The following is a 12,879-nucleotide window of genomic DNA, read 5'->3' on the forward strand; positions in this document are numbered from 1 at the left end:
GGATCCTACCTTTGCTGGCCTAGACGCTAAGGCGTTCAGCAAGTGTATGACGAATCCGCAAAGCGGCTTGGACGGTCACTAAGGGTGCAGTGTGGTGCGTTCAAAATGATGGAAAAGTTGCCTAAAAAGGCCATCTCTCTTGTCAGTTGGCTTCTTGAAGTCTTGTTGGATGTCAGTTGACTGTCCCCTTACTTGCCAAAGGGTCCAATCTCTCGGCCAGGAGTGCTTCTAAGGTTGTCAGTTGACTGTCCCCTTACTTGCAAAAGGGTCCAATCTCTCGGCCAGAGATAGAATCGGCTATTTTAACGCTGACACCAAATTGTGGTAGGGGTGAAACATTTCAACCCTACAACGCGAGTTCGATTCAAAAGAGCCCCTAGCCTTAAGGATTCTATCAATAAAGTACTACAAGTAGTTACTGTTTAAAAGATATATTTGAACTGAATACACATACAACTATTTAATAGCTTATATACAAAACAGATTACAAATGGGTTAGGTAGAGAAGGGTGTGGGGGAGATGGGGGGAAACCCCATCCAGGTGAACAGCAGAGGGGTAGGCTACCATAGGGGGGTAAGGTAGACATCCCCCGGAAAAGGGTAGGTTGCTGGGGCATGAAGTGGGGAGGGGCAGCGCCCCTCCTGTTATCAGCGGTGTATAAGTTGACCGCTGTCTCTGATGATTAAACAATGGCCAAAAATGGGCTGGCTAGAATTGTGATAAGCTGGGGATTAGCGTCTGGGTGTTATTTGGTAAACACGGAGCATCACATACTCTGGAAAAGGCTTGTCAGTATGCCGCCTACCACATTTCGAGTTAAACATTAATTATAAATTTATGTATTTTTAAATGTTTATAATAGATAAATTACGAATTAAAGGATATAAATCATGTACATTTGAAGTATGAGACATCATTTTTTTGTCTTAATAGAAATTCAAGAAAATCATTTAGAAAATCGGAATTTAGACCCATATAATTTAAAATTGTTAAAGCAGATTTTACAACAAACAATGATTGAGAGAAACAGTTTAAAATAAACATTCATCTTTACTAATTTTTAATGAGCGATCTTTGGCAATTAGAATTAGCAATGATATTTGAAAAAATAGTTCCTCAAAAGATATAAATTTATTATATGAAATATATGCATGCATTTTGTATGATTCCTTATTAAAAAGTATATGAGGTATAGGTATATAAGAGTTAGACAAACTTAATCATCAAGTTGCCTATAATTAACCCTAATAGATCTTTTTTTACTCTCATTATTTTAACTTGATGACTTTTTAAGTTTGGCAATTTGTTAAAGGGGAGAAAACACTACATGTTAAAATTCCATCATACATCAATACATCGGTCATGGTGAACAGATGGACACCCAAATACTATAATAGTTTCTTAACCTTTAAACAAATCATTTATGTTACCGAAATACTAAATTATCCTACAAAAGTACATCCTAATATCAAATATAGGTGTTCAAGTGAATTTCAGGTTCCAGGTATGATCCTCAAGGTCTCCAGAAATCTTTGACCGCATTTCTTTACTTAGATACTTCAAATTTTAAACTTTATGACATATTAAAACATCATAAAAATCTACCGCTATATTCCAGCTGACCGCTATACTAACAGTTGCGACTGCCAAGTACAGCTGAATGCAACGAAATTTATGTTTTGTAATGACTATAAAATTACATAAAGATAAACATTTTCTGAAAAATATTTCTTCTTGCCATAAAGATAAGAAAATTACAGGTTAAATTTTTTAGTAAAAAAGGAATAAACAAGGATGACAACAACCATAAGAAGCAAAGCTCAAAAATTATGGATGAATATCTGGAAAAAAATAACTTTATTGCAGTTTCATAAAAAAAAAGTAAACTAAAAAATCACGAAACCTTGTACGATTTATAACGTAAAAATCTAGGAATTGATCTAGCACCTCAGTAAATTAGCAAATCTTAATGAAACTTTGTGGGGATAAGTAAATTGTGAACTTATTTAATCCCTTGAAATATCAGCTGTCTATCTCAGATAGCAGTAAAGAAAATCGTGAAAACCTAAAAATCTAGAAATCGAACTAGCACCCAAACCAATATGCAAATCTCGATAAAACTTCATAAAGGTATGCAGAATATGAAAGTATTCCATCCCTATAAATTTCAGCCGTCTATGTTATATAGGAGTTGAGAAAATCATGAAAACTTAAAAATGTAGGAATCGATCTAGCACCCCAACCAACTGATTAATCTTAATGAAATTTGGTGAAAATGAAAATATGAAGACTGTTAGCATATTTAATCCTTAAAAATTTAAGCTCTCTATCTTTTTTAGGAGCCCAAAAAATCACGTTTCCCCTTTTCTGTCTCAGACGGACAGACGGACGGACATTTCGAATTATAGAGTAGCTTCGCTACTAAGGACATTTCAAATTGTAGAGTTGCTTCGCTACTAAAAAGGTTGTTAAATTAAAGGGCGAAGGAAGCGAAATATTACTTTTACTAATTTCTAATTGAAAAGTCTTTATCAAACAAAAAGTCTCAGCTCTCTAGCTCTAATAGGAGCTGAGATAATATTGAGAAATATTAACTGCAAGGTTGAAAATATATATTGGAGTATGGATACTTCAGTGCAAGGTGTACCAAGTAACAGTTTTAATATAAATGTTACTTTTTTGTATGGAGCAAAAACATTATCAAAAATAAGTGGAAAAATAAAAAATAAACAAGGATGACAACATCCATAAGTAACGAAGCTAAAAAATTATGGAAGGATACCCGGAATAAATGAACTGTAGAGCAGTTTCATAAAAAAACATTAAACTAAAAAATCACAAAACCTTGTAAGATTTATAACGTGAAAATCTAGGAATGGATCTAACACCTCAACTAATAAGCAAATCTTAATGAAACTTTGTGGGGATAAGTAAACTGTTAACTTAATTAATCCCTAAAAATATTAGCCGTCTATCTCAAATAGGAATAAAAAAATCATGAAAACTTAAAAATCTAGAAATCGAACTAGCTCCCCAACCAATTAGCAAATTTCTATAAAACAATAAAGTATGCAGAATATGAAAATTTCAGCCGTCTATCTTGAATAGGAGTTGAGAAAATAATGAAAACTTAAAAATGTACGAATCGATCTAGCACCCCAATCAATTGACGAATCTTAATGAAACTTTGCGAAAATATGAAGAATGTTAACATAATCACTCCTTGAAAATTTCAGCTCACGGTTGGTTTTTTATTAAATGAATAAGTTAGGGTACAATGTTTGGCACTTTCGATATAAGTAAATGATAATAAAAAACCCATAGAATGCGATAATAACTTCAGAAAAATCGAAGAAAATAGTTTTCATACTTAATTAACGTTTTTAAGTTTTTCTTCAAAAAGTTTAGATAAGATGCCTTTAAAAGTCGTCTATGATTTTGTCAGGGATAAAAATGTAACTTTAAAATAAGAATTACAACATATTTTTTCAATTAGTACAAAGTAAAATTTTGAACATTTTATTGATCAGAATATTTTTTTAAATGTGAAGTAGAAACCTGAATATTTTATCATGAAAATTGTGTTATGATTTGATTGTCTGCTAGATTACAAGAAAAAAGATACTGACAGTACTTGTTTGTTCTTTAAAAAAATTAGGTAGATTACTTTCAGAACCCCTCTTTTTGCAACGTTATTTCAATAGAACAGAGCCGTAGTCTTAGTGTACTCAATATCTAGACAGCCAACCATTGTTTTAGAATTGTTCAATTTTTTTAACTTCTGATAAAAACAGAATTAATGGTATTTTTGTAAATATTATACCTCAAAGAAAAGGCTATACTTCCCAATCATATGTTGTTTGATATTTAAGAGGAATTATTTTGATATAATGTCATTAAAATATTCGTTAATAAAAGTGCTATTCTAGCTTATACTTTACATTTTAATGTGTATGATAATTCAAATAAAAGATAATGAAGATTTATATTATATTTAATTGTTATAATTATAAAGAAAAACCTGGAAACAGTAAAAAACTGACTTTACTTTATTGACGTAGGGAAAATTTTGTCAAATATTTGAATAAAAAAACAATATAAAACAAAATAAATTATTTTTAATATAGCCACAAAAAGGCTTAATGAGTTTAGGAAATATTTCATTCACTAATCATGTCATTTAAACTCTATTACACAGAATACAGTGTAAAAAGATGTTCTCGTTTTAATTTTAAGTAATTTCAAATGCATTTTAATACCTTTTAATGATTTATTTTTTGAAATATCTTTTTATAAAATGTTATTGATTTTTGAAGTTATATGTTAAAATGTTTTTAAATTTTGTTAACATTTTGTTTTAAATGTAGAAAATTGGTAATTCTAAACATTCAAAAAATGATTTTATTAAATTTTCATCACTTAAATTGCATGTTTGATGAAATTTTCAACTGATAATTCAAGAAAAATCGTTTAAGTTTTATTATATTTTACTTTGAATTGTTAAAAAAATATAATTATTGTCAAAAATGTGGAAGTTATACTTTCCTCAAAAAAAGACCTAAAACATGCAAATTAACACGTGTAATGAGATTTTTTTCTTTCAGGTTTAATTTTAAGTAATTATTAATATTTTTTTGTAAAAAGGATTTTATATAAAAAGTTTTAAACCTCGAGTTATGTAGTGGTTCTAAAAAAGGTTGCGAATTTATGCAATTTTCTTGCAAAAAAAATTTTCTAGGATTTTTAAAATAGCAAAGGGTGTTATTAGACGTACTTACAGATACAATTGCTAAGTCATTTTGGCCAAACACTAAAATAAAGTTTTTACATCTGAGGGTCCAACCGTGAGCTCTCTATCTTTTAAAGGAGCTGAGAAAATCATGTTTCCCCCTTTCTGTCTCTGACGGACAGACGGACGGACATTTCGAATTGTAGAGTAGCTTCGCTTTTAAAAAGTTCCTAAAATAATCAAAAAAATCAAAAAAAAAATAGTTCAATGTCTTTAAAGGGCGAATATAGGTTCGATATGATATGAGCTTATATCAAAGGTGCCATTGCATAGTTTTAGAATATCTATGTTAAATTTAAAAATTCAAAAAAATCCTTAAGTAGATTTTACAATTTTCGTGTTTTCTTCAACATATAATAAATGAGATGGCCTACAAAATCGTTTATTTTAGCCCTTTACAAGACTTTTTTTGACTAGTTTTCTTAAGTTTAATTGCTTATTTCATTGGCATGCATCTTAATTGATAATTAAAATGTTTATTTTATTTAATTATATAGTATTTTATTCAAATTTTAAATAGCGTCAAAAATTTTGCTTTATAGTGCATCATAAAGATAAATATTAAGTTTTTAAATTCATTTTCTCTACTAAGATTTTAGATTTATTCATGATGAATACAATTTATTTATATAAAAATAAATAATATGTAAAATATATTTACCCTTTGTAGCCTGGGTAAAGACACAAACATGATGCAACTTTTAGCAAACAAACATAATATTTTAATTTTGAAATATTTTTTTAAAATTAGTTTTCAGCCCTCCCTTTTTCAATGTACTTTTACGAAATTATGTTATGAAAAATTTATTTGATCTAAAGTAAAAGTTGCAGCATCCTTTTTTTTCCCATTCCTTTCGTCTTCATTATGACTATGATTGAACAAAAGCTTTATAATACAACCTTCCAACGCAGCCTTGTGTGATGCAGGGATGTTTGGATTCCTTAGGGAACCACACAAGTTACGCGAAATGGCGTAATTATATCAACGAATCAGTTCGGTTTTAGGCTAGAAACGGACTTATACAGTTAAATATGTCAATGTCTTTATGTTACTTATAATCTATATAATTGCACGCTTGAAATAAGCCCATATCATATCAAACCTATATTCGCCCTTTAATATAACCTGTCTCTTAAAAAACCATAGCATCACAGAAAATCAAAGAGCTATATATCAACACAATTATATCCAGCTTCTTTAAGTATATAGGTTGGTAAGTTTAAATATAAAAGTAATGTTAACTTTACTAATGGAAGTGTAAAAGCATGAATAAAATTTTAATTTTGATAATTAGTAAAACACTAATAAAAGCTATGAATATTCAGGGATAAGGGATGGGAAACGTAGGAAAATATTATTCCAGGCCTATTTTCTAACTAGGCCTATAAAACCAGTTACATGATGGTGCAGTAGTTTTGACTAACTATCAACTAGAATAATGAAATAGCTAAATAAGTCCAAAGTAGATAATAAAATAGAATTCAGGTATCTAGCCTTAAATAAAAATAGGACTTTTTTTACCCAATATACAAATGGCGTTTGTTAAAATTACGTTTTAATGTTTTTTTATTCTCCCAAAATTTTTTTATCTTTCACTCTAGTAATTTGAATTTTTCAGAAAGCTATCATTGGGTTTGTCGCAGACAGATTTTAGGTTGTGTTATTTTTATTTAACAAATAATCACTTTGGTAACATTCTATCAATTGTTCTATGAATCATAATCTAATATTTGATTTGTACTCTGTGCAAATAGCTAATAGTACAAAAATTAAGGTTTATGTGTTTCATCAATTCTGTATAAATTTTTTAAAATTTGAAATACAACACTTCATTTATAAACTGCCATCTGAATATTCTTAGCTATGCACTTCCTAAAAAAAATCCCTCTATTTTTATTTATATATATGGTATTTTTTAATGTTTAACTCTGAGCAGATTTAATAATTAAGCTAATGTGATATAACACCATTTATATTTATTTTTTAGTAGCAGACAAATCATTATTTTTTCTAGAATTGTCTGCTTCTAAAATTTCCGCCAATTTAGAAGCAGACAATTCATTATTTTTTCTTGAATTGTCTGCTTCTAAAAATGCCGTGGTTTTTATATGGCCTGCCTCCAATTGCCTATTGGTTGATACAAAACAAGTCAATCATTATTGTTTTAGAGCAATAGCTAATTTGGAGCTGCCTCCAATGACGTCATTTACTTAGGAAATGGTAAAAGTTCATTTCCGATTATAGGCTGGGACCTAATTAATGGCCAGGTTTCCTATCTCTTATCCCTGTGAATATTCTAAATTTAATCTACCTTAGTTTAGAGATAAGGTTTGTCATAAATAGAGCTAAATTTATTCTTCTAAATTAGTTTTAACACGATTCTCCAAATCTATTTATTATATTCAGCATTATGTGTGTTAGGGAGGGGGGGGGGGGGGGAGGGGTCAACCCCAACTATATATTCAATTTTAGTTAAAAAAACAAGTAGTAATACTGCAGGGACTTTTTTTGCATATCAGTCCAGCAGTTTTTTAGTACATGTGGATAGACAAACACACACAAAGACTCATTGACATCCTGTTATTTAAGGATAATCTACTTATAAGAAAATTAATTAACGTTCAAAATATACTTCTTAATTAATGCACAAAATGGTTCATTAATTTGCCTTATTTCTTGAGAGAAAGTTACAAATTAAGTTTATTCCAGAATTTTCAAAAATGTCAGTGGAGAAAGTAAAGCAGTGGCTTTTTTTACAAAGACCTAATGCAGCCTATGGAATGTCTTATTCAACGAAAATAATAGGGAGCATCAGTGATATTTCTGAGGATCCAATTAGTAAATCAATATTACTTGGTCTGCAACAGTTGTCCATACTGTTTCACAGATGGAATAAGCAGGTAATTTTTACACTAAATATATTTAGATATATATATACACTAGAAGGATACGCCCCTATTAGCTCTGTAATGTTTTTTTTTAACATCTAATTTGATAAACAATTTTTGTCTATTGTAAGATTATCTGTTTTTTATTCATGATTATAAATGTTTCTACTTAAAACATCTATACTTCAAGATTTGTTTGCTTTTTCTGAAAAGTATGTATAGAAAATGTATTTCTTTTTTCATTTTAAAAATGCCTAGTAACAAGATTTTAACAGGAACTTTGAAAAAAAGTGGAACATACTTAAACCAACCTTACCATTGCCGCCTGCGAAAAAAAATGAAAATTTGTGAAAAATAAGTTTCTGTGATTCTGTTTTGCTCTACTATACTATTGTGTAAACAAATATTAGGCGTAGTTAAAAAGTTATAATTATCTTTGAAATCACTTTAAAAATTTTATTTATTATTTTTATTTTTTTTTAGACTGCCAGAGATATTGAACAGAGAATGGAAGGAAAAGATTACAGGAGTCTGAGTCCAGAGGAAAAAATTCTTTTTGAATTTGTTGCCTCCAACAAGCAAGAAATCATGGATAAAATTGATGAGAAGTTTGAGGACCTAAAAGATTTTCTTGAGCCAATGAAGGTAATTTTAAAAGGTTTTTTTGTACCAGACATTAAATTCTGTCTTTAGATGTCAATTTTTTAAACAAGTAAGATTGAGTTGTGTGACAAGAATCCAATGAAAATATTAAATTTTTTCATGTATTTGCTTAGTTCATTAAAGAATTTATGTTATGTTGTATGGTCTTGTTTAAAAATCAGAATATATTAATAATATTTACTCTTCTTTTCTCATGTAGGTGAAAGTTGACAAAATTCTTGCTGAACTAACTGATATTAGATTCAAGGACAAATATGAACAGATATTACACCAATATGCTGACATGATCAAAAGAAGAAATAACCTTCAAGAATGGGCTTATGATTTTTCCTCTTTTAAAGCTGAATTTCGAACTTTGCTAGGTAAGCCAATTCACATACAAAAATAATATGAATAAATCTAAATTATTAATGTCCTCAAATTAATAATGAATAAATTTTAAATCGAATTTATATGTACATTTGTACTGAATGATTAACCCTTAACGGTTGGGGGGGGCGGGGGCGTTGAACGCCCCTCTCTCCGTTTTTTTCTATCTCACTTTCTGTGTGTGAAAGATAAAGACCCCAAACTGCGTGACTTTTTAAGTATGGGTATGACACATAACTCTGAGTTGGAATTTTTGAATATCTCCATCCTGGCGGTCACAGAATGCCAGCAAACCTGGCAGTGTAATCCAGGTAAAGAGCAAAAAATATTTTTTTGACTTAAACAAAGCATTTTATCTTACCAAAATACTAAAATATCTTCCTATGAAATAAAGGTGTTCAAGTCAATTTCAGGTTCCAGGTATGATCCTGCAGGTCCTGATCCTCCAGGTCTCCAGAAATCTGGCAATATCCTCTTAAAATTTTGTTTTCATTTTTGAAAATTTGTATCCCCGCCCTACCTGACAGAACTCTGGCTGCGGCGCTCGGCACCCTTGCCTGCCTAGCCGCAAAGCTCGGCCCCCTTGCCTGCCTAGCTGCAGCACTCAGCTCCCTAGCATAAAACCTAACCAAAATAGTTGTTCTGTCTGGAGGGGAGGGGTTGAAAGTTTTCAAAAGAGGAGAACGTCAGAAATCTTTAAAAGGCTCCTGTGACTTAGAGACTTAAAATTTTAAACTTAAGCTTTTCTTACATGTCTACATAGTGTATTAAAATTTCATAAAGATCCGCCGCCGTTTTTCTACCAACCGCCGACTGCGATTGGCAGCTGCCAAGCACAGCTGCGGCCGATAAAATTTATGTTTTGGAATTTCTAATATAAAATTTATTTAAAGATAAACATTTTCTGCAAAAAATGTTCTTCTAGCTTCAAAAATAAGAAAATTACAGCCGTTTGAAATTTTTAAGTAAAAAAAGACCTAAAAACAACAGAGGTTGCTAAATAAAAGGGCGAAGGAAGCGAAAATTGACTTTGACTCACTTAGGGTCGGAAATTCTTTATCAAACAGGGGATTTGCACAAAACTGAGATAACAGGGGGAGGTGTTGAATGCCACCCCCCCCCCCCCCCAACCGATTAAGGTGCGGCAAGGGGCCCGACTATTAAGGGTTAATTATGTTTTGTGTAGGATTCTTTGAGAAAGGAAAGGTAAAAGAATATCTTACAGCAGTGTATGAGCAAAGATGCAGAGACTCTGACCAACCTTTGTATGATGCTTACAAGTAATAACTCTTATAATAAAATTTTATTTAAAGAATAATTAAATTTTTACCATAATTACATTTAAATACTTTCAATTGATTTGTTTGAAGGCTTAACAAATGTTCAATGAACTCTTTCCTGCAAACGAAATATAGTTTCACTGTTAATAAATCAAATATTTAGGTTTGTATTAGAAGTACGGGGTATGTTTACTCTTATCCAACAGACCTACTACAGCCATATCAATGAAGATACTCTGAAGAAGCTTCCACAATTGGATCCATTGCAAGCAGCATTAGATGAAACAGAAGATGGTTTAAATGCAACCAAAATCATTACAGATGCTGCTGAAGATGTTTATTCGGGTATGTTATTACAAGATAATAGTTATTTCTCGCATCGTATTATAAACGGCTTTCCGCGGATATAGAATGTACAATTATGAGATTAAAACTATTTTTTTAGCCCCGAGGTGACGAAGTCACCGGCTAAAAAAACTAGTTTTAATCTTATGATTGTACATTTCTATATTCATAGAAAGCTGGATATAATACGATGCTAGACATAGTTTTTTCGTATGGATGAGAACCGGTTCCTATCCACCGGATTCGAATGAATACGAGAAATGCAATTCTCAGAGTAATTTTTTTTTGAAATTCAATAATAAAAGCATAATCTTAATTATTCCTAATCTCTATACAAACATTTAATCAAAGTTCAAAGTATGAAAATTAAAAATAAAATAGTTAAGAATTAGCCTTATCTGGCCTTTTTTTAGTTTTGATACAAAGTTTAGACATGTTAGATTCTGCATTATATGAAAGATGGTATATAAAAAGCGCCCATAGTATGGTTTTGAAATTAATGATAACAAATTATTCACAGTTCGTTGCCTTTGATAAGATAAAATTTCTGTTATCTTACTCTGTTAGACAGGTTGATGGTCTAAAGATGCTTGCACTACTTGTCATTTACAAATAAATGTGGGTAGCTAAATTTATTACATGTTATGCTTGTATTTCTCAATTTTATTTATTTTACTGTGTAGTATGTACCTCATTATAGAGGAACTTTAAATTCTATACCATACCCTTCCATCATCCATTTGGAGAGCTGATACTATTGGCTATATACAAAGCAACTAGTACCAAAATCAAACAATTTACTTTAAGGTTTCTGTCTGGCAGCCATGAACTTGCCTCCAGAACTTGCAGAAAAGATTAAGCTCAGTAAGTTATTATATCCTATTATATAAAGAAGTAAGCGTTTTTTGTCTGTCCCAAAGGATCTCGCTAACCGCTGAACCAATATTGTTCTCCTTTACAGTGAATCTTCTTCTAGGTCCTGGGAAGGTTTTAAACTACTGTTGGGAAAAGTATCTTCAACCCCCTCCCCCCAAAATATTTTTTTTACTCTTTTGAAACTCAAATTTAAAATGGGATGATGTCGACTTTTTCCCTTCCTACCTTTGTGCCCCTAGAGGCTTCTAGAGGCTGTAGCCACTAGTATTTTCATAACAGTTTATAATCTGCAACTAAATATCTCTGTCTATATAATCCATTACTGAAAGAATCTTACCTGCTGATTCTAAACGTTTAAATTTTAAAAGATTTATTGCTTTCACATGTTAATTAAGAATGCTTGCTTGGATGCTAAGACAGTTTTCATAAAACTGCCTACTTGAGAGTAACATAGGCTGAGTTTCACTGTTGCTTGTTTTTCATTTAACCATCAAAAACTATGAATAATTTGCTGTTATTTTATAGACAATACTTTATAATAGGAAAAGGATCATGCCAATTTGTCTTTGCAAAATGTTAAATCTTATTAAACAAATTTTGGGGTGGAAAGGGATTGAATTATTAGTGCTTTTCTTGCCTCATTGTACACTCAAATTTTCCCTTCTTTGTTAAGTTTTGAATTTTTTTTAAATTTGATGCATTAAGTACATAAAAAATGTGCATTCATATAATTTTTTTATTCAGGATACATTCCAACTTGGGAAGACATTCCTATGACCTCAGAATACTTCTGGAAGAAGACAAATTGGGGTGGACTAATACGCGGCACAGCAAAGGGTATTGTGCAGGGAACTGTATACGGAAATCCATGTATGTGTTATCGTCGCAAAGGAGATGATTTTGTCAGAGTGATTGAACACAATCTAGAGTCTATTCATCAGTTACAAGAGAATAAAACACTTAAAGATGGTATCTTCAGAGAAAAAGATGAGAGTGGAGAAACACGATTAGGATATCAATACTTTGACCGTTCATATGCAATGACTGGTGAATATAGAATATATTACTTGAATATGACAGTATCTGGAGATATTCAATATCTTGAGGAAATCAAAAGTAGCAATACAAATTTTGGATGGAAAACGGTCACTAAATTTGTGTACAACAAAGAAACTTTTACTTGGACTAAAGCAGAATTATAAATTCATTAGCATTTCTATAGTGCAGCTCCTCTTAAAGAAAAATAATTTGATCAAGATTTGATTTTTAAGTTAAAAATTTAAACAATATCTGAAAATATTTAAGCTGATTTTTTCAAAAGTAATTTTTCTAAATAAATTCAATTTGACCCGGGATAAATGTCATGTTTCGAGTATAGAAAGAAAACTACCTGCAAATGAGGGCATTTTTAAAAAGTGTTTGTTTATTTAAATTCGTATGTAATATATATATACTATACTCTACACTTGCAACAAACACACCAAATCTTTAGACACACTTAAGTATTTCACCTCAACTTCATCTCACCTGTAAAATCTACAGGTGGGTATTGATAAATAAAGTGTAGTAAAAAAGAATGATCCCGAGGATAATTATTTCTTGTGATTCTTAACTTTAACCATATGAATTTAAGCCTGTTTTTCATATGGTGACGTTTAGACCTTCAA

The 12,879-nt window shown here is 30.7% G+C and overlaps 1 protein-coding gene across 1 annotated transcript; it reads left to right on the top strand.

Moving 5' to 3' along the window:
- The first annotated feature begins 7,494 nt into the window (after nt 1-7,494).
- LOC145324350 (uncharacterized) lies at nt 7,495-12,527 on the top strand. Its single transcript, XM_080166956.1, has 7 exons — nt 7,495-7,691; nt 8,163-8,324; nt 8,542-8,704; nt 9,898-9,991; nt 10,155-10,336; nt 11,144-11,200; nt 11,957-12,527. The coding sequence occupies exons 1-7, from the start codon at nt 7,512-7,514 to the stop codon at nt 12,412-12,414; spliced, it is 1,296 nt and encodes a 431-aa protein (XP_080023082.1). The 5' UTR covers nt 7,495-7,511; the 3' UTR covers nt 12,415-12,527.
- Nucleotides 12,528-12,879: the final 352 nt, after the last annotated feature.

The sequence above is a fragment of the Acartia tonsa genome, chromosome 7 (assembly GCF_053477335.1).
Source record: "Acartia tonsa isolate MP-2025a chromosome 7, ASM5347733v1, whole genome shotgun sequence".
Taxonomy (NCBI): Eukaryota; Metazoa; Arthropoda; class Copepoda; order Calanoida; family Acartiidae; genus Acartia; species Acartia tonsa.

Coding starts and splice junctions, on each gene's coding strand:
- LOC145324350 (XM_080166956.1), top strand. CDS start 7,512: ATGTCAGTGGAGAAAGTAAAGCAGTGGCTTTTTTTACAAAGACCTAAT. Junction 7,692..8,162: donor TTCACAGATGGAATAAGCAG/GTAATTTTTACA, acceptor ATTTTTTTTTAG/ACTGCCAGAGATATTGAACA. Junction 10,337..11,143: donor TGCTGAAGATGTTTATTCGG/GTATGTTATTAC, acceptor ATTTACTTTAAG/GTTTCTGTCTGGCAGCCATG.